This window comes from Marmota monax, unplaced genomic scaffold (genome assembly GCF_021218885.2).
Source record: "Marmota monax isolate L192 unplaced genomic scaffold, Marmota_monax_Labrador192_F-V1.1 WCK01_AAM20220418_F8-fsc00018, whole genome shotgun sequence".
NCBI lineage: Eukaryota > Metazoa > Chordata > Mammalia > Rodentia > Sciuridae > Marmota > Marmota monax.
This window is the reverse complement of record NW_026692201.1, coordinates 4,953,275-4,978,562: the sequence shown is the minus strand read 5'-3', so window position 1 is coordinate 4,978,562 and position 25,288 is coordinate 4,953,275. Positions and strand designations below refer to the sequence as shown.

At 36.4% G+C, this 25,288-nt stretch overlaps 1 protein-coding gene across 8 annotated transcripts in view; it reads left to right on the top strand.

The window, feature by feature from the left end:
* Bdp1 (B double prime 1, subunit of RNA polymerase III transcription initiation factor IIIB) overlaps positions 1 to 14,927 on the top strand; it is a 94,479-nt gene extending 79,552 nt beyond the window's left edge. For all 8 annotated transcript variants that reach the window (XM_046427417.2, XM_046427422.2, XM_046427430.2 and 5 more), the window contains 5 exons: positions 317 to 521; positions 4,808 to 4,844; positions 6,386 to 6,653; positions 8,128 to 8,377; positions 11,956 to 14,927. In XM_046427417.2, the coding sequence (XP_046283373.1) occupies positions 317 to 521; positions 4,808 to 4,844; positions 6,386 to 6,653; positions 8,128 to 8,377; positions 11,956 to 12,087 (892 nt within the window). In that variant the 3' untranslated portion in view covers positions 12,088 to 14,927. The remainder of the gene's footprint in view (positions 1 to 316; positions 522 to 4,807; positions 4,845 to 6,385; positions 6,654 to 8,127; positions 8,378 to 11,955) is intronic.
* The last annotated feature ends 10,361 nt before the right edge of the window (positions 14,928 to 25,288 follow it).

The following is a 25,288-nucleotide window of genomic DNA, read 5'->3' as shown; positions in this document are numbered from 1 at the left end:
GTATTTTGATTACCATTGGAAAACTTTATGAAGTAGCATTAGAAATTGAAGCCATTCATATTAGAAAGGGACTTTTTAGATTAAAAGTTTAAAGACATGAACACATATACTTCAGATTTAATTAAATATTGGGAGATTAGGTTGTGAGCCTTTAAGTATGAATGCAGCTCAGAACTAGAATCTTAATGACCGTGATCTTGAATTTATTTATTTGGAATTTTGTTTCATTAGAAATTTAATTGGAATAGCTCAGTCTTTAACATCATTAAATAACTTTTGATTCATTGATTTTTCTCTGCATTTTTTTTCTACGCAGTAAGCGTTTACCACTAACTTTAGTTGGTCAAGATGCCATATGTTTATCTAATTCTGCAAGAGATGCTTCTGAACAGCCTCCTGCTAATTTGGATCTTATATCAAGGAAGAGATCTCATTGCACGCTTGATGAAAGCAACCATGTTTCTCCTGCCAAAAAAAGGTCTCTCACTTCAGGAGATGGTTGTCAACAATATACTTCTGAGGTAAGATAGACTCTTTAGGTAAGTGCGATGGCCATAGTGGAAGAGACATGTTTCTATTTTTTCCTTCTGGCTCTTAAAACCTTTATAGATACATAAACTTAGTTCAGACACTTATCATCATAAATAATAGATAAGGCCTGTTTGGGATTATCACTTTTTTATTAGTTCAGTGTAAAAATCAGTTGACCTAATCGGGAAAACTACTCTCAGTTCTGTGATGTAGGCTGAAAATAAGGCCAAAAGTATTATGTAGACCTGGATCTTAGCTCTGCCACCCAACAGCTATAGAACTGTAAATAAGATACTTTACCTCTCAGGATTGATTTTCTGATGTATAAAATAATAGTAATATCATCATAATGTGTAAAGTTTTCCATTGCTCTTAGAATAAAACCAGAGCGTCTGAACCCCTGTGTATAGTTTTACCCATTTCTGTCTCTAGTCTGATTTTGTGCTAGTTTTCATCTCACTTTCTAGCCACATTGGCCATCTTTCAATTCCTTTAAATGCGCTATAATCCTTCATGTCCCAAGGCATTTTGTTTGCTGTCCCTTCTATATGAAACATTACCTTGTAAAACATTGCAGACTGCTCTAGCTCAGTCATCAGTGCCTCAAGAAAGTCAAACTCCATGATGTAGATTTAATCACTAGTCATCATGTTGTAGGTTTCCTAGTATCCTCTTGTTTTATTTCTAATACTATTCATAATTTGTAACTATACTATGGCAAATCAATTGAAATTCTATTTCTTCAAAGGGAGAGCTGAAGACCAATAGTTCTTAGATGAGAGCAGATACAGAGGAAGTATATTTTCATGTTTATGATAGGTAAAAAAAATTGTATCACAGAATAGTTTTAGATTCTCTTGTAATGAGTAAGATTGAACATTGTTTCATATGATTTAGAGCCATTTATGTTTCTTTGACTATGAAATGAATTTATATTCTTTACACATTTTTTTAAAAGAGTGTTGCTATTTTCTTATAGATCTGGAAAAATTCTGTGAGATAGATATGGTAATGAGCAGCAAATTTTTACCTCCAGTTTGTCACTTATCTTTTATTTTAATTTTTTTAGTTGTAGATGGACACAATACCTTTTTTATTTATTTATTTATTTTATGTAGTGTTGAGGATCAAACCCAGGGCTTCATATATGTGAAGCAAGCGCTCTACCACTGAGCTACAACCCTAGCCCTCATTTATCTTTTGACTCTGTGTTCTTAGGCAGATTTATTTAACTTTTTACAGTACTAAAGGTAACTTTTTTTTTTTTTTTAATGAAAAAGATTTTGTTTTAATTGTATATGGACAGCATGCCATCTGCATTTTATTTGTTTATTTTTATGTGGTGCTAAGGATCAAACCCAAACCCAGTGCCTCTCAAGTGCTAGGCAAGTGCTCTACCACTGAGTCACAACCCAGTCCTGCCAAGGTTAACTGTTTTTTGTTTTATTGTACGAGGGATTGCACTCAGGGATACTCAACCACTGAATCGCATCCCCAGCCCTATTTTGTATTTTATTTAGAGACAGGGTATTACTGAGTTGCTTAGCACCTCGCTTTTGTTGAAGCTGGCCTTGAACTCAGTATCTTCCTGCCTCAGCCTCCCGAGCTGCTGGGATTATAGGCATGTGCCATCACACTTGGCTCAAGGTTAACTTTTTGATGAGAGTTTTCAAACCTAGACAGAGATAGACAGTAGAATATAATGTATTCCCGTGTACTAGTCACTAGTTTCAGCAATTTATTAGCATTCCCTGCAGAGACTGTTTTGATTTTAAAAGTATAGTTAGTGACATATGAAAAAGATCATAGTATATTATCAAATACAAAACATTATGAAATAACATTACCAGATTATAATAGGTCTAAAATATGATAACTGTACATTTACGAATATGTAAGAAATAGTCTGTTGGCTTACTTGTGATTTTTGTTGTCTAACTTTTGTTTTCAGTACTTTAACAATTAAAAGAATTTCTTATGCAGAATTCTAGAATAATACATAGAGTGCATTCAAAAAGACATGCAGCTAGGTGTGGTGGCGCACAGATGTAATCCCAGTAGCTCGGGAGGCTGAGGCAGGAGGATTGTGAGTTCAAAGCCAGCCTCAACAAAAGTGAGATGCTAAGCAACTCAGTGAGACCCTCTTCTCTAATAAAATACAAAACAGAGCAGGAGATGCAGCTCAGTGATAGAGCACTTACCTAATATGTGTGAGGCACTGGGTTTGATCCTCAATACCACATAAAAATTATAAATAAAATAAAGTTATTTTTAAAAAAATGAAGAATAAAAAAGAGCTGGGGATGTGGCTCAGTGGTTAAGCACCCCTAGGTTCAATCACTGTTCCCCCCCCCCCCCCCCGTCTCCAAAAAAAAAAAAAAAAAAGACATGCAAACATCAATCTTTTCATGTGTGGCTTCTGTGAAATCCTTTGAGTCTTAAAATTTCCAGCTAATATTACTGACTTATGTAGAGTTTATTTTGGTGTAAAGAAAAGGGCCAACTTAAGTTTTCCATGATGCCTTTTCAATTGTTCTAACACCATATGTTGAATAATTCATCTTTTTTCCACTGATGAAAACTATACTTTTTTCAGTTATCATCTCCATATATATTTGTATATCTTCCTGGACTTTTTTAATGTGGATTTACCTGATCTTCCAGGGACAGTCTCATACTATTTTAAGTATTGTAACTTTGTGCTTTAATATTTTATAGGAATAGTCTCTCCTCTAATAACATATACTTTTATTCTTTTTTCAGACTTCTCATTACTGCTTGTGTTCTCAAATTTATATGGATTTTAGTATTAGTTTGTTGAAGTCTTTAAAAATTACATTAATGTTATTCAGAAAGTTCTCTTAATTAGAGAGAAAATTCTCTAATTAAGAATTTTCTTAATTAAGAATTAATTATTAATTAATTTGTCAGATGAACATAAGGAAAATTGACAATATAATTATAATAATGAATCTTCCAATCAGAAAACATGTCTTTCCATTTAAGTGTTGCTATGTGTCTTTTCAATTTTATTTTAAGCTCTTATAGAATTCATACATTTCTTATTATGTTATCCTTGAGAACTTAATCATATTGTTTTTATCATTGAGCTCAATCACTCTCTTTTCTCTCTAATTAAGAGAACTTTCTGAATTTCCTCATGTGCATTCAGTTGATTTGAGATTTTGTAGGTTAACAGGCATCTCATCTGCAATTGGAATTTCAATTCTACTTTTTAAAGTCCTAATTTTTTTCTGTTTTATTTATAATGACTGATATAAGTAAAAAATAATGTTAAAAAAGTAATCCCAAAGTTGACATCTTTTTCTTATTCCTGATTAATGAGGATACTTCCTATTAAGTGGGATGCCAGCTTTCACCTTTCAATGGTTATATTTTATGGCATTAAGAAAATGTTACTAGGTGTGGTAGTGCATGCTTGTAATCCTAGCAGCTCAGGAGTCTGAGACAGGAGAATCTCAAGTTCAAAGCCAGCAATTTAGCAGGACTCTGTCTCAAAATAAAATAAGGAGCTAGGAATGTGGCTCAATGGTTAAGCGCTGTGGGTTCAATCCCCAGTACCAGAGAGAAAAGAAGGAAGGTTGAGGCAAAAGCATCATTTGAGCCCACAAGTTAGGACTAGCCTGGACAACATAGCGAGACCCCATCTATATTAAAAAAAAAAAGAAAAGAAAAAGAAAGGAAAAAAACAAAGAAAACATATCTAGTACATTTTATTTACTTTTTTCAGGAATGAATAATACTGTTAATAAATGCTTTTTCTCCTTAGGTCTATTGAATTATAATAGATTTCTAATGTTGAATCATCTTTACATTCCTGAAACAAACTATTTGATTATTATATATTTGCTAGTCTATTGATGTGCTACTTGTAATATTTAATTTGAGGGTTTGGAGTGTAGCTCAGTGGTGGAACACCTGCTTAGCATGTACAAGGTCCTGGGTTCAACCTCCAGCACCACACACACACACAATTGTACTATTGCACTTGACATTTAAGTGTGATGTTTAGTTGGTATAGATATTATGCTTGAGATAAGAGGCATTTGGCAGCTTTCCCTCTCCTGTGTACCAGTTTAACAGTTGCCAAATCATTTCCAGAAATGTTTGCTAGAATTTCTATAAAACATTAGTGACTCTAGAGCTTCCTGGGAGATACATGCCTTCTTTATAGAAAGGAAAGAAGGGAATGGAGGGAGGGAATTTTATTTAACAAATAGATTTCTAAATTTTTTTGTAAATTTTCTTAAAACAGGTGTGTTCAGAGAAATTAAATGTTTTTGAGGAAACAGGTGAGTGAAATAAATTTTAACATGATCACATTGCTAAGTACCTCTGATTATTTCCCACACATTTTGAGCTTGAAGCACTCTTGCTCACTTTTTTTTTTAAAGAACCTTAATTTTATTGTCAGTATTTACTCTCCTATTAAGACATTGGATTTGGCATATTGATAGCCAAAATAAGGTCCTTTCATCCTGTAATTAATGGAAAAACATAATGACTGTACAAAGATTTTTTTGTAAAAGCTCAGTAACTACATTTTAGGAATTAACTGAGTAGTATGAAGGCAGTTGTTCTTATAGCTCCTTAACTTTGCCCTGAATTTTTATTATTCCTCATTTCTTTGAGACTTACCATTTCTTAGGCCTGTTAAGCCATTGCTGAACTATGGCAATGGTTAAGAACTTTTTAAAAAATTTAATTCTCAAGAATTAAAAAAAATTATTAATGGTGGCATCTTTGTAGAGTTAGAATTCAAAAAGAAGGGTTTGATGATTTGAGGTTTTTGTTTGTTTGTTGTATGGTGCTGGGGATCAAAATCAAGGCCTCATTCATGCTAACTAAGTGCTCTACTACTGGGCTATTCCCCAAGACCTGGTTCTGGCTTTTTAAAGACACAAGATAATAACAATGTCATTGGCTTAATCTTAATTGTCCAACTTTAATTGTGAAACTGTAATCTGGTTACAGTTTCCAGCTTTTAGAAATGTTCTAATATCTGTTTCATTTATTTCCTCCTCTCTGATAAAAGTGTTAACAGATCACAACACTCTGAAGTATTAGTGATATAGTGATATATCATATGCCATCCTTTTTAAAAAAATTTTTTTAGTTATAGGTGGACACAATATCTTTATTTTATTTTTTATGTGGTGCCGAGGATCGAACCCAGTGCCTCACGAGTGCGAGGTGAACGCTCTCCCTCTGAGCCACAATCCCAGCCCCTCATATGCCATCCTTAATCATGTTTTGTTTTGTTTTTTAAAGGTAGGTATACTTACCAACTTCATTCATTCTCACTGGGAACTGAGCCTTAGAAATAGCTATCTAAAGGGAAATCTATTTTTTATTTTTTGTTTAACAAGAAATTTCTCATTTCTAACTAACTGCTGCTTTGGGTTTTATCTACTATTTAGGAAAATAAAACTCTTTAAAGCTAACCTGAGTGTTTAAGAACCTGTGGGGTTTTCTTTTCTACTAGACTACAGATACCCAAGTGACCACCTATATTTTAGGTTGGTTTAGCTTCTATAGTTTAAAGAGTCTTAGATTATTTTAAAGTGATCATCCTTTCATTTTGATAGTTCAAGATATATTTTTGGAAAAAAAACTTTTTATAGTAATACCACTATTTTTGTCAAAGGTGTTACTATAACTTTTACTCAGTTATTTTTAATTTTCCAAGTAACTCCACTAATTATAATTTAGGCTTCTCTTATTAGATGAGGTTTGTTATAAGATACCATGGTTTTTCCCTTCAAATATTGCAATTAAAATATAAGTATTAATTTTAATATACATACTTACCATTTGTTCTCTTTTTTTGAAGGGGACTCTTACAAGGAACGAGGTATTTTCCCTACCTCAGGATGCACACGAGCAACTCCAGAACCTCAAAAAGAGAAACTTGAAACAACTTCTCAGAATATAGGGTCTAGGTCTGTTGGTAGAATAAGAGATATGTGTATAGAAAAGAATATGCCTCAGTTGCCTCAGGATGAGATGGTTGTATCTGATAAAGAAAAAGGAACAGATTCTGCTTCTACATCTGAACAAATGGGTAGCAGAGTGGCACCTTCAAAAACTCCACTGTCCAGGTATCATGTGCAAATCTTTAATAAATATTCCGTTACCCCTCTGAAAAAATATAACCTATAGCTATAACACGAATATAGAGATGAAATTCAATACAAAAGTTGATGTTTTAAAAACATGTTCTCTATCAGTAATATAAAGAAGAGCATCTTTGACCTTTTTTTAGATATATGCACACATTTTTCCCCAGATTGTGGTTATTGTTTAGGTCATTATGCATTCTGCCATATGTAGTTGCTAATGCACACATTGATGATAAGAGACATAGAATTGGTACAGAGGTATTGCTGGAAGTTGTTTTATTGAATTCCCAAATAATGTTTCATTTTCTTTCCTTGTCTCATTTTCCTTATCTCATATTAAACCATGGCTTGCTTTCTATAAGACTCAGAGTTAAATTTAAGCCCAAAGCCAACTTCTCCCACATTGTTTTTTCTCATACTCTAGAAGTGAGTCTTCTAGGTTATCAACAATTATTGGTTTGTCAACAGCATTCAAAACATTTATATGGGGCTGGGGATGTAGCTCAGTGGTAGAGTGATTGCCTAGCATCCATGAGGACCTGCATTTAATCCCCACTATTGCCAAAAAAAGAGAAAAAATTTACATGGTGAGTGGAAGGGAGGCAACATACAGTAGCCTCCACTAAGGGGAAAAGGACATGTCTTTAAAATGCTTATTTAATAAATCTGTTGTTTGTATTATCTAAACTATATAGAAAGTAAAGCTCAGTGATATATTTTCTGTCTTTAGAGTCGTACTGAAAATAGAATGAGGGGTTTGGATTAAAACAAGCTGAGAGAAGCAGTGTTCTAGAACAGAGGGCAGCAAGCTTGTTATATAAAAGGTCATATAGTACATATTCTAGGCTTTGTGGACGATATGGTTTCTCTTGCAGCTACTCACCTTAGCTTTGCAGTTACAATACAAAAGCAACCATATAGGGCTGCAGCTCAGTGGCAAAGCACTTGCCTAGCACATATAAGGCACTGGATTTGACCCCCAGCCCCACATAAATATAAATAAACAAACTAAAGTTACTGTATTTATCTACAATTAAATATATTTTTAAAATCCCCAAAAGCAACCATAGACAGATGCACATGGCTGTTTCAGTAAAACTTACTTACACAATCGTATGATTGGACCATCATTTGCTCTGACCTCCTGTTCCATAGCCATGCTTCTCTTAAGTGTGATCATATTTGAGAACTTGTTAGAAATGCAGGACTCAGATCACACTAGCATTTCAGTCAGAATTTTCACTTTAATTACGTTGCCAGGTGATTGATATGAACTTTTCAACATGGGAAGCTCTACTCTAGAGTAAGCCTTGACCCTGTCAGAGATGTATGTTATGGCTTAGTGACACCAGTACATAGTGAGTGTGCCATTTTAGCATTAGTAGAAAGAAGATAGCATTAAGAATATGTCTTCCTTGGATATTCGTGAATATCTTTACATTTGCATTTCTAGGCGTGGCAGAAGACCCCTGGGATTTTTATCTTTAATATGCTCAAAGAATAATTTGGAATCTGACGAACCTACTCACGTCCATAGTAAGAAGCGCGTAAAACCTCTTATACCTGTATCGAGGAGGAATTTGAAACGACCTAATCCACTTAGTGAAGGCGAGAAAAAAAATCAAGAGTCCTCTGATCTGCTTCCATCTCCAAGTGTTGCTACTAATACACAATCGGAGAATACTGACAGTTCATCAGCTCAGGTATGTGATAACTATCATATTTTATTGTTTGTATAATAAAATGAGTTGAATATTAGACTCAGGAAAAATATGGTACTTTTGTTTTCATTTGGGTATCAGAAATTATTTCAGAACAATTCACATCAGTTTTCTCCCCTGTCAAACCCTCTATCCTGGAAAAAATAACATATTGGATTATGAAGTTACACCTAGTTTAGTTCAGAACCATAAATGGACACTTAATTGCCATTTCTTTTATCCAATTGCTTCTGATTTGTGGAAGCAAAATGAAGCAGTGCTTGCATTTTGTTTGCCTTAGGACAAATGTCCTGACACCCACAAGGATAAACTAGAACCTTAAAACTAGAATTAGTGTTTCATTTCTTTGTATCCTGTAACTGTCTAATGGCAAAAATTTGTGAACCTTGTGAATCTTGATTATCATTGCCAAATTATTTTATAGAACGGTTATAATTATTAGTAGTAAGGCAGTGCCAGTTTAATCATATCCTTGCCAGTGTTAGATATTAAAAACACTTCAAAATTTTTTTCTATTAAATATAATGATGGAGAGGTGAAAATATAATTTTCACTGTTTTATTGTTTTAATTGGCATTTCTTTAGTTACTAATGACTTGATTTTTTTCCCATATATTTACTAGAATTTTCTTTTGTATTTTTTGTTGATTTTTTTTTGCTGCGTATAGCTTATTATTTAAGAAATATTTCTCCAGAGCTTTAAATTTTTCAGTAATCAGTTTTAGAATTTTGACTGTGTTCATCCAAGCCCAGTGGTATATTCCTGTAATCCCAGCTACATGGGAGGCTGAGGCAGAATTGCAAGTTCAAGGACAGCCTAGGCAACTTAGTATATAATATGAGGCAAGAATCTCAATTACATTTTGTTTTGAATTAAGTAATATTTTGTACATGTTTCAAGATTTATACATGTTTCAAGCACTCTACCATTGAGCCAAAACCCCAGTCCCTGTTTGTTTATTTTTATGTGGTGCTAAGGATCGAACCCAGTGCCTTACACATGCTAGGCAAGTGCTCTATCACTGAGCCACAACCACAGCCCCCTTATTACTTTTTATTTTGAGATAGAGTCTTGCTAAGTTGCTGAGGCTGGCCTCAAACTTTTGATCCTGCCTCAACCTCCCAAGTACCTTGGACTACCAACACATCTGTCTGTATCCTACTTTTTTTAACGTAACAATATGTCTTAGAAACCTTTGGAGAATAGTGAAGAGCTTCTTCTCTGTCTCTATCTTCCTTAATTTTAATTTTTCATTTTAAAATAATTGTAGTTTCACATGTAGTTAGTTGTAAGTAATACAGAGGAGTTCCATCTTCCTTTTATCTATTTTCCCCCATTGGTAATGTTTTGCAAAATATGTTCCAGTATTGCAACCAGGATATTGACATTGCTCCAGTCAGAAAGCAGAACAGTTCTCTATCACTGCAAGTGTCCTTTGTATAATACCCCTTTAAGATGCACCCACTTCTTTTTCATTTCCACTCTCCACCCCACCCCCTTTTTTTGTGTGTGTGTGTGTATGTGCTGGGGATTGAACCCAGGGACTTGTGCATGCTAGGAAAGCACTCTACCAACTTAGCAGTATCCCCAGCCCTCCACTCCCTTCTTAACTGCTGGCAAGTTGTTCACCATTGAATTTATCATTTCAAGAATGTTACATAAATGGGGCTGGGGTTGTGGCTCAGTGGTAGAGTGCTGGCCCAGCATGTGTGAAGCACTGGGTTTAATCCTCAGCACACGTATAAATGAAATAAAGATACTATATATTCACCTACAACTAAAATATATATATATTTAAACAAAAAAAAGAATGTTACATAAATGGAATCATACATTCAAGATGGCTTTTTTCATTTAGCAGTTTCCTGGAGATTCTTCTAAGTGGTTTTATGTATCAATAGTTTGTTGATTTTTTTGTTGCTGAATAATATTCCCTACTATAAATGTACCACAGTTTTACTTATTCATTTAGCCATTAAAGGACATCTGAGTTGTTTTGATTTTTTGCTGTTATGAGCAAAATTGTTATGATCATTCATGTGTATGTTCCATATAAACATTAATTTTTATTTTTCAGGGATAAGTGTCCAAGAGTACCCTCATTGTTTTTAATGACTATATGGTATTCCATTATTTGGTTGTATCTTATAATAATCATAGTCTAGTATTCTTAGGCATTTAGGTTGTTCTTAATTATTTGTTATTTTAAGCAATGTGGTAATAGCTTAACTTAAAAATGACTCATTCTTGCACATATACCCATTGGTTTAATTCCTAGCAATAGAATTGATTTAAATTAAAAGGAATGATTATTCCTTTGATAGGTACTGCCTGATTGTTCTCCATATGGATTTTATTAGTTTCTATGTGATTTTTTTTTGTGTGTATGTGGTACTGGGGATTGTGCGTGTAGGCTAGTGCTCTACCACTAAGCTATACCCCCTGCCCCTTTTTATTTTATTTTGTTCAGGCTGACCCTAAACTTGTGATCCTCCAAGAAGCCTCAGTCTCCCAAGTAGCTAGGTTTATCAGTGTTTGCCACTATATCCCGCTCATGCTTTATTTTCAGTGACACATATATTGATATAATTTGACAGTTAAAAAAAATTATTTATCTTTTCATACTGATTTGTAGAAGTTCTTATTAGGGAAGAAAATGCCCTTTGGTGATATAGAATGCATTTTTTTTTTTTGCACATGCCCTTTGTCTTTTATTCCCATCTGTTAGCTTTTGCTGTGCCTTACCTTTTGCTTTTGTGTAGATGAATTTATCAATTGTTTCTTTTATGGCTTCTGACTTTCAGGTCATTTAAAAAGATATCACTCCTCTCCCAAACCAGTATTTTACTATGGCATATTATAGTACATTTTTTTGTGGTTGTTTTAATTAATGTTTTTACATTTAGGTCTTTGGATTAATCTAGAATTTATGTTGATAAAATATAGGTCTGGCTGGGTTTTCATCCTGTAGTGGTTATACAGCTCTCCAAAATCAGCTCCTGAATAATCTTAACTTTTCTCATTTGTTCTTCAAAATATAACTTTCATCAGATAATAAATTTCCATGTTATTTCTAATCTTCTGTTTTATTGATCTGTATGTATTCCTGTGCCAATACTATGCTATCTTAATTTTTTATAGATTTATAAGTGTTTGATAAGATCTCTGATTTGTGATGCCTTTGGGTGCTTTTCTGTTTTATGGGTCTATCTGTTGTTACATCAGTAATTGAAGTGTCATTTACTGATTCAACAATGTTATGTTTTTCTGTGTTATTACAACTTTTTCTTGAGAGTTAAGATGAAGAAATGGATCTTAAGTATCTTATAATTTGCCAAATCATGTCGAAGTGTTGTATATTTAGGATGCGTCCAATTTTATTGTTATAACTGATGTAACAAATTACCTTACTGTTAAAACTCTGTGTGTTTAGAATTACTTCTCCCCCTCCCCCTGGTGATGCTGGGGATCAAACTCGGGGCTTTTGTGCACACTAGACAAGTACTCACTAGAGATATGTAAATGTTGTATTGCGTATTTATTTTTATTACCTTTTTAGGTTTCTTGTGATCAGCCCTTACTGAAAGAAGAACATAAAAGTGGCCAACACCGGGCACCTGATCAGGAGCCAACCACAGTCTCTGAGTATTTCTTCAGTGATATCTTCATTGAAGTAGATGAAACAGAATGAAACAATCTTTTGGGTTTCTTCTTCTTTTTTTCTTTTTTTAAGTATTGGAATTTCCAGAATCAATCACATCAGCAAAGCAGCATTTAGAAAAACGCATCACTGTTTATTTTTCTTTAGGTCAAGTTTGAACATCTAATGAGCTCAAGTTAAAGCTTTTATAATTAATGGAAAACATTGCTGAGGTTCCTTTGCTTCTGATTGATTCAGCATTTTGGAAATACCAAGCAATTAAGACTGCTTTCTCAGAAATAACAACTCTTGTTTACATTTTGACGCTTCCTGTTTTGAGCACATGTGGACATTGGGAATATTGTGGATTAATGTCTGTATAAATCAGTGCCCGACATTGGAGGTTGATTGTATTTAACATTCAGTGAACTTCTTTTGTAAAGGTTTTTGTTTTTATTTTCCTTTTTGGGGGGATGATGAAGGCCCTTTCAGTTGCCTCCAAGTATATGAAAGCAAATTGTCCACTTGTATGGTAAAGTTAAAAAACTTTTCTATTATCAGTTGTGTATCTGACTCACTCAAAAATATGTATTTTTCTAATTCATGGTGATGTACCATTATTCCTAATTGAAGAACTAGTATTTAAATTTACTATTTATAAAGTTGATACATCAAAGAGCTTATTTATTTTTAAATTTTTATTTAAAAGCATACTCAGTTTTAATTATATGCACCCCTCAGATTGTGGGTAAAGAAGGCATTAACAAATTTTATGTTTGTCTCCTTTCCCTCTTTATTTGTAGATATTTAAAATGATATAACTAAAAATATTTGGGTAGTATGTATGGTTTAAATGCTTTTTTTCCTCATAGTTTAGTATATTGACTTTGTACTGTGAATTTTTATTTTTCTTATTTCATGGGTAATCTCAGGATTTTCAGGGAGAGAAAAAACTAAACTTCACTTAGGAGACAAATTCTCACACAAAACTCAGTCTTCTGTGGGGCACGGTGGCACACGCCTGTAATCCCAGCAGCTCAGGAGGCTGAGGCAGGAGGATCATTAGTTCACAGCCAGTCTCTACAGTTTAGTGAGGCTCTAAGCAACTTAGTGAGACCCTGTCAAAATTTTCAAAAAAAGGGCTAGGGATGTGGCTTAGTGGTTAAGCACCTCTGGGTCCAATCCCTGGTATCAAAAAACAAAAAACTCAGTCTCCTTTACATACACTCCTTAAAAAAAATGTTTCTTGATAGCTCCTCCCCCAACCCCTGTTTAAAGAACATGTACCACAGAACATAAATGCGATGTTAAAAACAAAATAAGAACAAGATTTTAAGATTTTATAAGGTCAGTAATTGTCATCAATATGAATGTAAGTATTTTTAATTTTGAGATTGATATTTCCATTCATTCTACCTAAACAAACCTTTCCTGTTTCAAATTAAATTTCTCAAAGAGCAGATTTATTCTGATTTTATTTGAAAAGCCTCCTAGCTGGACATTATATATTAGCTCTGGAGTTATAAACTTCTGCAAAATATTTTTGAGTTTGCAGGCCAGCTGGTCTGTGTGGCAGCTATGCAACTCTGCCACAGACAGTACTTGAATGAAGGGCCATGGCTGGATTGTTTTTAGTTTAACCCTACATTAAACAATAGTTTTCTTACCTTAAGGTGCTGATATCTGTATGTATAAGTTATTTGTCATTGGAGTTATGAGTTGTGCCTATAAGTTAAAACTGTGTTGATTGCATTATGAAATGATCAGTATTTCAATTGGGAAAATATTTTAAAGTCTAGATAATTTTAGGGTTTTGTATATTGAAAAAATGGTGGCCAGTTTTCAAGTTGCTTAAAAAGAGGATAATGGCTTAGCAAGTTTAACAGTGATGCCAATTTATTGGAACTTGCTATTAGAGCATCTTCTATTTATTGCCTTACAGAAAAATTTAAAATTTAACTTTTTCTCGTGAATGAAGATCTGTAAATCTGAGTGGAAATTCTCTATATAAGTATGCATTTATTTATTTTATTCATTAATGTCACAAAATCATGGTAGTAAATCACATTGCTATTTTAATAACCTATTTATGTAAATTTTTAAAAATCTCATATTGTACTGAGTACAGTGACACATGTCTGTAATCCCAGGTACTTGAGATGCTGAGGCAGGAGTATGGTGAGTTTGATCCCATCGGGGGCAACATGGTGAGAACCTATCTCAAAAACCAAACCAAACAAAACTCATTCTGAAATTCTTAATTAGTGTTAGTTTGGGTATTAGATTGCCATGACTAAATTATAATTTATCCCTGTATAATATTTATTTTTTAACTTTGCTAACATCTACAATAAACCAGTTTTATGGATGATAATTTCTTATTGTATAACAATAACAAATATAGGGCATTCATTGTATAGAGAATCAAGTCAGTTAACAAATTATCCTACTGTTATAGTCTTAAAACTTATCTTGGAGAAAGAGAAGTTTAATCACTGTACTTACCTTACAAGACGGAATGATCTGTGTTAAGTCTGACTGATGTAAAGGTGTTGCAAAGAATTTGTTTTATAAATCTTGAAGGAGATGTGATTAAAAGTCTTTATCTTTTCTTTTCTTGACTTTTCCTCCTAAACACTTACATCTTAGCATGTGATCAACATGATGGCTTCAAAGCCTAATTGTTGGTAAATGATTGAGGCACCGATAAAAATATTAATATCCATTGTTTACCACCATATTATTTTAAAAAGACGCAACCATGTATACTACTGCTTGAAGAAGTTGTTGACAAAAAAAGCAATATCTGTCATATGTAAATTTTCTTGTTCTAAAGAAAGCAGTTATGTTCTATAGATATAAATTATGTAAATAAAAGTTATTTTATATCATTTGTGTTGTATTCTTTTCAAATAGTAAGAAAGATCTTTATTCCAGTTAACTGAAACTAGTTGCTGTTTTCAAGTTTTTTTTCCATAAAAATGAAGCATAGCTGAAAGAATAAATTTTTATTTTTATATGATCATTATGAAGGAATTTTTTTGATCTTTCAAGAATAAAGAACAGATGCCCCTGCCACCTCCAAACACACACATGTGCATGCATGCATACACACACACACACACACACACACACACACATAAATATGGGACATATAAGGAGAGGTTGCTTACTTTTTTTGGTTATTTACTGCTTAAATAATGCTTTTCCCATTCTTCCCCATTTCTTTTTCTCTGTAAAGAAAGACAAATGGGAAGCTAATTATGCAATATAAACTTGGACTTCTGAAGTGTTTACTGGAAAAATTTCAGCCAAAAAATATAGCTGAGAGAAATATCTGTTGCCGCAGCCACAATTCAGGAGCCACTTGTCAAAAGAAACGAACTTTATTTTTAGAACACACACACACAGCACCACACAGCTCCTCAGGAAAACCCTCAGAGCCCAACTGCCACCACCGGCTTCCCACAAGCCTCTCAACCTCCCCACTCCTCCTGCTCTTGAGGCCTATTGGCTGTGTCACGTGGGCGGAGCCAAAAAAAGTCCCCCAATGAGTAGCTCCGGTCTGAAAGGGCGGGGAAACAGCCCAATGAGCATCACAGCAGAGGAGCCAATCAGTTGGCAGCTAGAAGTTTGCTGGGGCTGCTGTGAGCCAATCATCAGCTGGCAGCTGGAAGTTTGCTGGGGCCCCTTGGGCTGTGGCTCTCAACAATCTGTGGTAACTTTCCTAAAGGTTAAGTTGTCTTAGATTCTATTACACCATCAAAGATACATACCTGGACTACATTGTCTTATTTGCTCAGTTTTAGAAACATTGTGAAATTGTACAAAAGCCTAAAGATATTTTTACTACAAAAATATGGACTTTATTGTATTACCCCATATCTTTCTTATGGAAACCTATAGGAGATATTTCTCTTTGGTCTCAGTGCCGGAAATAATTGTGCTTCTATTCAACTGGTCTGTTTTTTTGTTTGTTTGTTTTTTGTTTTTTGTTGTTGTTCTGTTTGTTTGCTTATATGACGGTGTGAATTCTTTGTTTTTGGTAATGGGGATTGAACCCAAGGGTGCTTTTTAAATTTTTTCTTTTGAGACAGGGTTTTACTAAATTGCTTAGGGCCTTGCTAAGTTGCTGAGTCTGGCCTCCTGTGTTACTGGGATTGTAAGTGTATGCCACTGTGCCTGGCTGGGCTATGTGAATTCTTATGTTATTTTCTTTTGCCCTGCAAAACCGAATTTGGAAACATCCTTTAGCAAAATAGAATACTTTATGTCACGCATTTTGTGTTCTAAACTCAAACTAACTCTGATTTATATATCCTCATTTCCCCCTGCGTAGATTTTTAAAAATCTGTAACTTTTTAAAAATAACTAGCTACTTTTGGGTGTGGTGGAGCACGCCTGTAATCCCAGCAACACAGAAGGCTGAGGCAGGAGGAGTGCAAATTCAAAATCAGCCTTAGGAATTTAGAGAGAGGCCCTAAGCTACTTAGACTCTGTCTTAAAAAATAAAAAGGGCTGGGGATGTGGCTCAATGGTAAAGCACCTCTGAGTGCAAATCCCTGGTATCAATGAATGAAATGACAAGCTACCATTTAATACGGTAGACACTGTGCTTACCTCTTCCCATCCACCCCCTCTCTGTTTTGGTGATGGTAGGTATTGAACCCAGGGCCTTGTACATGCTAGACAAGTGCTAGGTACATTCCAGCCTCAATGCTGTCCACTCAAATGATGGTGTCCCCTCCAAAACTCATGCTGAAACTCAGTTTCCACTGCAACAGTATTAAGATGTGCAGTCTTTATAGGGGGATTCATTCATGAGGCCTCTGCCTTTAAGAATTGTATTAGGTACTCTCATAAAGGGCTTGATAGGGAGCTGGGCATCATTGTACATACCTGTAATCCCAGCAATTTGAGAGTGAGACAGGAGGATTGCAAGTTCAAGGCCAGCCTCAGCAGGTTAAGGATGTCCTCAAAAAAATAACAAGGGCCAGAGATGTAGCTCAGTGGCAGAACCCCTCTAGGTTCAATCCTCAGTGCCACAAAAATAAAACAGAATAAAAAGTCACTTCCTCAAATCTCCTAGACATAGTTGTCCTTGTTTTCATTGTGTAGCAGAAACCCAGTTTTCTATTTCTAATTACTTTTTAAAATATTTTTGGTTGTTTTTTATTTATATGTAGTGCTGAAAATCAAACCCAGTGCTCACATGTGTGGCAAATGCTATACCAATGAGCCACAACCCCAGCCCCTCTAATTATTTTTTTGGGGGGTATGGGGATTGAACTCAGGGGCACTGAACCACTGCGCCACATCCCCAGCCCTATTTTGAATTTTATTTAGAGATAGAGTCTTAGAGCCTCGTTTTTGCTGAGGCTGGTTTTGAACTCTTGGTCCTCCTGTTTCAGTCTCCTGAGTCACTGGGATTAGAGGTGTGACCACTGTGCTTAGCCCTCTCTAATTAATTAATTTTTAATGGCAAATTATATATTTGTCATGTACAACATGATGCTTTGATATATGTGTACATTTCAGAATGGCTAAATCAAGCTAATTAGCATATACATTATTTCACTGTTTTAATGGTAAGAACACTTAAAACCTCAGTCCTTGATCCCCCTCCTTCCCACAATGCTGCTATCTTTTTTTATCCAGGAATACTCTACTTCTGAGTTACATTCCCAGCTCCTTATTTTGAGACAGGGTCTAGATTATTTGCCAACCTGGCCTTGATTGGCCATCTCTAGGTAGTTAAGATTGCAGATGTGTGCCACTTTGTATGGCTACAATCTTAGTGCTTTTCAAGGATACATTGTTAATAACTAGTCACCATCCTTTATAACTGAAATTTTATAACCTTTGACCAACATCTCCAGAGCCGGTGGTTGGGGTTTTTAGATTCCGCATGTAAGGGAGAATGTGGTTTTTTCTCCAGTGCCTGGCTTATTTCACTTCATCATTATCCAGGTTCATCCATGTAGTCACAAAGAACAGGTTTGTTGCCTTTTTTGAGGCTAAATAATTGTGTGTGTGTGTGTGTGTGTGTGTGTGACGTACACAAACTATTTTCTTTGTTCATCTGTTAATGGACACTTAGGATTTTGTGAATATGGGAATACAGATATTTCTTCAACATACTGACTTCAGTTCCTTTGGATATGTACATATCCTGAAGTAGAATTGCTGGATCCTACAGTTCTATTAATTGGGTTCATTTTCTCAAGTAAGTTGTCCCATTCTCAAGCTGTTGGTTTAGCAAAATGAAGAGCCTGAAATAGCCTTTATGTTCCCTGTTGAGGTTGAGAGCATCCTCCACTAGGCACCAGGACCTCCAAATGCCCAAGGGTATTGAGAGGGAAGCAAACATTCTCCAAATGAGCGATAGATAGGTGTGATAGTGAGGGACAACTCCCTCCTATACTTCTTAGTTCCAAGACCCATGGATTCTGACTAAGAAGAATGGCAGCTTGTATTGGCTGCTGATTTAAGGTATATACTGTATCCCGAGCTTTTCCTGATTGGAACTATAGCAGCCAATTTTGTTCTATCACACCAACTATTTCTGGGTGATAAGATACATACAGTAGTGAATTCTAAGTGTTCAGACCACTGCTGTAAAACGTATTCTCTGGTCTAAAACAATTTTGTGTGTGTGTTTGTGTGGATATACAATGATGATAACACATTCTATGAGACCAACAATGGTTGCTGGCAGAAATGTTGTCAATAGAGCAGACAATTCCATACCTAGCATATATGTGTGTGCCTATTAAAACAAAGGACTGTTTCCTTTGTGATGATGGGAGGAACCTTATGTAACCACCCTGCCACCAGATCTCCCTGATAAATGGTGCCATATCGGGAGCTCAGTATTGGTGCTTGCTATTGGCAGGTTGGTCCCTCAGTAATGGTGGGAACCAGATCATTTTTGGTAAGGAGAAGACCTTGTTATGAAATCCATCCATGCATAAGCCCATTTAGCAAGTCCTGGGAGGCAGGGCAAGAGACTGACATCAAAAAGATGAGTGAGCAAGTAATCCCAGCAGCTTGGGAGGCTGAGGCAGGAGAATCATGAGTTCAAAGCCAGCCTCAAGTACTTAGCAAAGTCCTGAACAACTCAGCAAGAACCTGTCTTTAAACAAAATATTAAAAAGGGTAAGGATATGGCTCAGTGGTTAAGCACCCCTAGGTTCAATTCCCAGTACCAAAAAAAGGGGGGTTATCTTATCCATTTGAATGTTGAGAAATGTCTACTCCTGTGGACATTTATTTTTAGCCTTGTATTTTGAGAGATTCAGCCTCATATTTTGCCCTAGATTTCCTGGTCACCAATTTTTGTTTTCTCCAAATTTATCAATAGTCTGTCAATCTTTAGTCACTGCTTCTGAACTGATGTAGATCATACCTCAGGCTATCTCTTCTCCCACTTCAAAGGAACTACCAAATATGCTGCCCAGTTTGTTACTCTATAAGTTTCCCTTTAGTATTGCTTTCTAGGGCCAACAGAGAGTGGGCTGTTTTACAGTGACCAGTCTCAGTAGCCAGTGCTGTGGATTCATCTTTAAACCAAGCCTGTACTTCCTCCACCCCTTACTTGGGAACTTTCCATACACCCATAGCTATAAATTGAGGGGTGAGCAAATGGAGTTTGGGCCTCCAAAATTCCATTAGTGCGTTCTAGACCTCCCTGAGCCTAGTTTTCTATATATTACTTCCATTTTACTCTGGAATTTTTTTAAAAGAATTGCTGCATTATATTTATACACAATAATGGAATTTGTTGTAACAGATTCACACATATACACAGCGTAATTTGGTCATTTCATTCCCCAGTACCTCCCGTTTCCCTCTCCTTCCTCCCCTTTCTCTACTCTACTGGTTTCCCTTTTATTTCCATGAGATTCTCTCCAGCTTCCATGTAATGGGAGAAAACACATGACTTTTGGGGTCTGACTTATTTTGCTTAACATAATGCTTTCAAGTTCCATCCATTTTCCTGTACACTGCAATTCTTTTGTGCATGTCCCATTTTATAGTTCATTGGATCAAATAGCACTGCTGTATGATGGGCAATGCACTAGGTCAAGCATTTAGTTTCTAGCAGTATTAAGTCAGTAACTGCTTTTCAAAGGTAGAATACTTTTTGTTTATTTTGAATCCAGGGCATTGCACGTTAGGCAAGTGCTTTACCCCGAGTTACATCCACAGCTCCAAAGGGAAAATAGTTTTTGACAGAGGGCTTGTCCTTACTCCAAATCTAGGAGTCTGCAATGTGATTGTCCTAATAGTTCTTAGGTGACATTCCATAGAGCATCTTTCCCGCATCCAGAATCTTCTGTAGAGCCCCTTTCTCGCTTTGGAGCCTTTGGTTATCGCAGGCTATGGGTTAGCCTGTCAGTAGGTTGGAGCAGCCGACCCAAATATATGTTACCTCAAAAATTCTAAGAGGCCCTCCAAGCGTGGTTGCCTACTGAAATCACCTGGCAAGTTTAAAAATGATGCTTAGATTCTAGCATCAGAGATTATCAATTAAGTGATATATGGTACTAAATTGATAATATGTGATATATGGTACTATGCCTGGATTTTCTATAAACAGCCTTGGCAATATTTGACATACAATAAACTGCATATGTTAAGTATATAATTAAGTTTTGACATATATGTATACCCATAAACCATCACCACAATAAAGATAGATCTCTACCACTCCCCTTGTCCCTCTCCCCTTGCTTCTTGCTCCTCTCTGTCTCCTAAACCTCTCCCAGGTTTCCAGGTAACCATTAATTTGCTTTTAGTCATGATGAATTGTCTAGATTTTTTTTTTTTTTGTGTGTGTGTGTGTGGTACTAGGAATTGTACCCAGGAGCACTTTACCACTGAGGTATATCCTTAGCCCTTTTTATTTTATTTTTTTAAATTTTGAGGGTCTTGCTAAATTGCCCAGGCTGACCTTGAACTTGCAATTCTCACTCCCAAGTAGTTGAGATTACAGGAGTGCACTACCACCCTTAGCCAGATTTTTCTTCTTTTCCTCCTTCCCACCCCCACCAAAGAATCTTTCTGAGGGAATCAAGAAACATCTCTTTAACATGAAACCAAAGGAGATATTGTCCCTATTTCTCAGTTCTGTGGAAAAGCAGGAGCCCAAGTTCAGCTGGCACCCAGTAAATTGCAACCTACAATTTTCTCCAAATTTATCAATAGTCTGTCAATCTTTAGTCACTGCTTCTGAACTGATGTAGATCATACCTCAGGCTAGTTCTTCTCCCACTTCAAAGGAACTACCAAATATGCGGGAGGATTCCAAGTACAATTATCATTAAGATGATGAATTTAATTTTCCTTTGGATCAAGGCAATTACCAAACACAAGTAACTACCCCATTTCACTTGGTGGTGAATTTAGTATGAACTCTGTGTGATGGTGCTGCCAAGTCCCCTTACTTGAGGACTAGTTTTTATCTTGTAAACATGTATGATATGGAGCACATCTGCATGGCTGTATAAAAGGATGAGATTTATTTCTGTTTTTGTAGTCTCTTAAGCACATTGCCTGGGATGTACATCACATATTAGATCTTATTCAGACTGTCATTTTTACAGGTACTTTGTGTGTATATACAATTCTATGAAATTTTATCTTTTATCTCATATGTGGTAGATTCATAACTTCACTATAATCAGGGTACATAACTGTTCCATCACCCCCCCCCCCAAATCTTCCTTATGCTGTTCTTCTGGGCATTCCCTCCTTCAACCCTAACACCTGTACGACTTGTTCTCCATCATTACAATTTTTCATTTGAGAATAGAGTACAAATGGAATCTTACAGTGCAATCTGTGCAATACAGGTTTAATTAATAGGCTTGGGACGTTCAAGCCCTTGGAATATCCTGCCTAAAAGTGTTTTTGAATACCTGGTGCCTTGGGCTAACAATTTTAAAATTATTTATTTTAATCTGTAACTGTCAGCTTTTTTGAGTTCTGTGGTTCCTTCCAGTTAATTGTTAAATTTGATGTGGTCTTGTGTAACCTTTTAAAAAATGCATTTTGTCATGCTGGGGACTGAACCCAGGGCCTCATGCATTTGGTAAGCAAGTACTTTACCACTGAGTTACATCCCAAGCCCTTGTTGACTAATCTTTTGAGGTAGTCTTTTACATAAATTATTTTTCCTGAAGGCAGTATTTATCTTATGTATTTTAAATTCATAAAGAATAGAGGGCTGGGGAGAAGCTCAGTGGTAGAGTGTGTGCCTAGCATGCAGAAAGTCCTGGGTTCTATCCCCAGTACTGAAAAAGAAAATAGAGAGGTTTATTTAGCTCACAGGTCTGGAGAACAAGAAGTCCAAGAGAATGGCCCTGGCATCTGAATGTCATCAAGAGGAGTACATCAATCATAGTCTGTTCATCCATTGACCTGTTAATGGTCATTTGGGTTGTTTAGAGTTTTTGTATATTACAAATAAGGTTACTAACAATATTTTTGCACAACTTTTTGTATGCATGTTTACTTTTCTCTTGAGTAGATTTCTATGATAGGGGTGAAACCTCAGAAAGCCTCCATCACAGCTTTGAGTGTATTATCTTCTATAGATGCCAGGGCACTTTGGCTTAGGATAAGGCCAGTATGACAGAATGGATACAGAGTTGAGGTGCCAACTAAAGGCACAATATAGATGATAAAGACCCTATATACATGTCAGCTATGGTGACACACACACACCTGTAATCCCATCAGTTTGGGAAACTGAGGCGGGAGGATTCCAAGTACAAGTACTCATCAATTTAGAGAGACTCTGTCTTGAAATAAAAAATAAAAAGGACTGGGGATGTGCTCTCCCTGATCTCCTCCCCCACCCTTACCCCTGCGCCCCCCCCCCCCCCCCAGCCAAAGGGACCATATATAGGAAGGAATGGAAATCTGGGAAAATTGCATGGAAACATTTGGGTAGATGTGGTTTAGACCAAGATTTTCAAATGCCCAGAACCCCTTAAGATTTTCCCAGGAGTGGAAGCAACTCAGCCTCATACCCACACCCTCTTCTCAAATAGCCCTCCTCTATGTAAAGTCAGTTACTTCATCTGAGGTATTTGCCTTATGAGCTGATTCCAATTCTCCTGGGGGCCCTATCACATCTCTTTGCCTCTGGATCTTTTTAAAAAATATTTATTTATTTATTTTTAGTTATATGTGGACACAATATCTTTATTTTATTTTATGTGGTGCTGAGGATTGAACCCAGGACCTCATGCATGGCAGGCAAGTGATCTACCTCTGAGCCACAACCCCAGCCCCTTGCCTCTGGATCTTAAGAGGAGTTAATTCCAACATAAACCAAAAAGTACTAAACATGGCCTAGAAAGAGAAAGTTACTTGCCAATTTATATGGGCAGCAGTTATGGGATATGGAAATCGATTAAAGGAGTTAGAACAAGGTAAACAAAATATAAAACTGGATTGGGCTAAATGTAAAACATGGATGCACTCATCTGGTATAAACAACCACATACTATCTCCCAATAGTCTGTAAGTGACCTTGACACTCCTCCCATGGAGACATAGAATCTATGTCCCTTCCCCTTGAATTCAGTAGAGTTATGCCAAAGTGATGCTATGGGATATCCTAGGTAAGGTCAGAAAGGGGAAACAGGACACCTGATGGTAGAGGGGAGCCTGTAGAAGTCCAGCAGCCCACCTTGACTTTCCACCTTCCTGCCTTCCTTTAAATAACTCTCTCTCAGGTGTCCTGAGAGAGAGTTATTTAAAGGAAGTTATTTTTCACGTGTTCATTCAACAAATTTAGCATCTGTCATGCACTTGGCTGGGCATGGGACAAAGGAGAAGGTGACTCTGACAAGATCTGTAGTTGGGTAAACTAAATGAGCCCTAACCACACAGTGCGACCTGAGCCACAATAGAGGTCTACTTGAGATTGAAAGAAGTAAAAAGGGCAGGTCAGGAAGGACTTTGAGGGAGAGGGGACTCTTAAGCCATGTTTTGAAGGATGTGTATGAACCCACCATGTGTAGTAGTTAGAATAGGAAGGTGTGGTGGTGGAAAGCTGCCCTGGGCAGAGAGAAAGCATGTAGAGGAGGGCCACCCATGGGAATAAGCAATGCATGGGAGTGGGGCTGAGGGGAGAGGGGAAAGGAGGTACCCCAGGCTATAGAGATGGGCCCTGGGGGCGAAAATTCAATTCTTTTATTTCCAACATAAAATTTCTTTAAAAAAAACCCATCAGGTGGCTAAGTCATAACTCTAACCTCTGAGTATCATCTCAGTAGTGAGCTAGGTAATTTTGGGGTCACTTGACCTTTTGCATTTTTCTACTTCCCTATTCTGGGAGCATTATACAATTTCCAATGAGCTTCATGTGATAAAAGTTACAAGAGCCACGTTCAGTGGTGCACACTGTAATTCCATGGCTCAAAAGGCTGAGGCAGGAGGATAGCAAGTTCAAAGGTAGCCTCAGCAACGTGAGACCCTGACTCAAACAAACAAATATAGAGTAAAAAGGACTGGGGATGTGGCTCAGTGATTAAGTGCCACTGGGTTCGATCCCTGGTATCAAAACACCACCACCACCACCACCACCACCACCAAGAACAACAACAACATTGAGTTACAATAAATAAACATGATGGGAAGATTTTTAAAGAAAGTAAGGAATTATATTCTATCCTGTCTTTTCTGTGGTCAGAAGGTGGTTTTTTAAGTATGTTTGCATTATTGAAGAACTATTTAGAGAAAAAGTGTGACAATTTGAATGTCAAACACAGTCTCTCTCCTGTTACCTTAATGCATTTGAAGAGTCAGTTTTTAGAGCCATTTTTCTATTGAACACTGGCAGCACACACATTGTAAATCAGAACTTTCCAGTTGAGCTCCTGCTCTTGTGCTTGCCCCACATGCTGCTGGCTGTTCTCCATTTGCACCAAGCCTAGCCAAGTTTGGGGCTCTGTTCATATTCAAAGCTACTGCAAAGCTAGTTGCAGTGGTGTCTCAAGCCTGTAATATCAGAAGGCTCAAGCAGGATTACAAGGTTTAGGCCAGCCTGGGCATGTTAGTGAGACCTTGGATCAACATAAAAAATAAAAAAGGCTGGGGATATAGCTCAATGGTAGAGGCCCCTGGTTTCAATCCCCAGTACTGTAGAGGGTGTTGGGGAGCCTCAACAAGGCTTTGTTCAGCTACCTCACTTTCCTCATGGCATTCTGTTCCTTTAATGTCTGTCCTACAAATC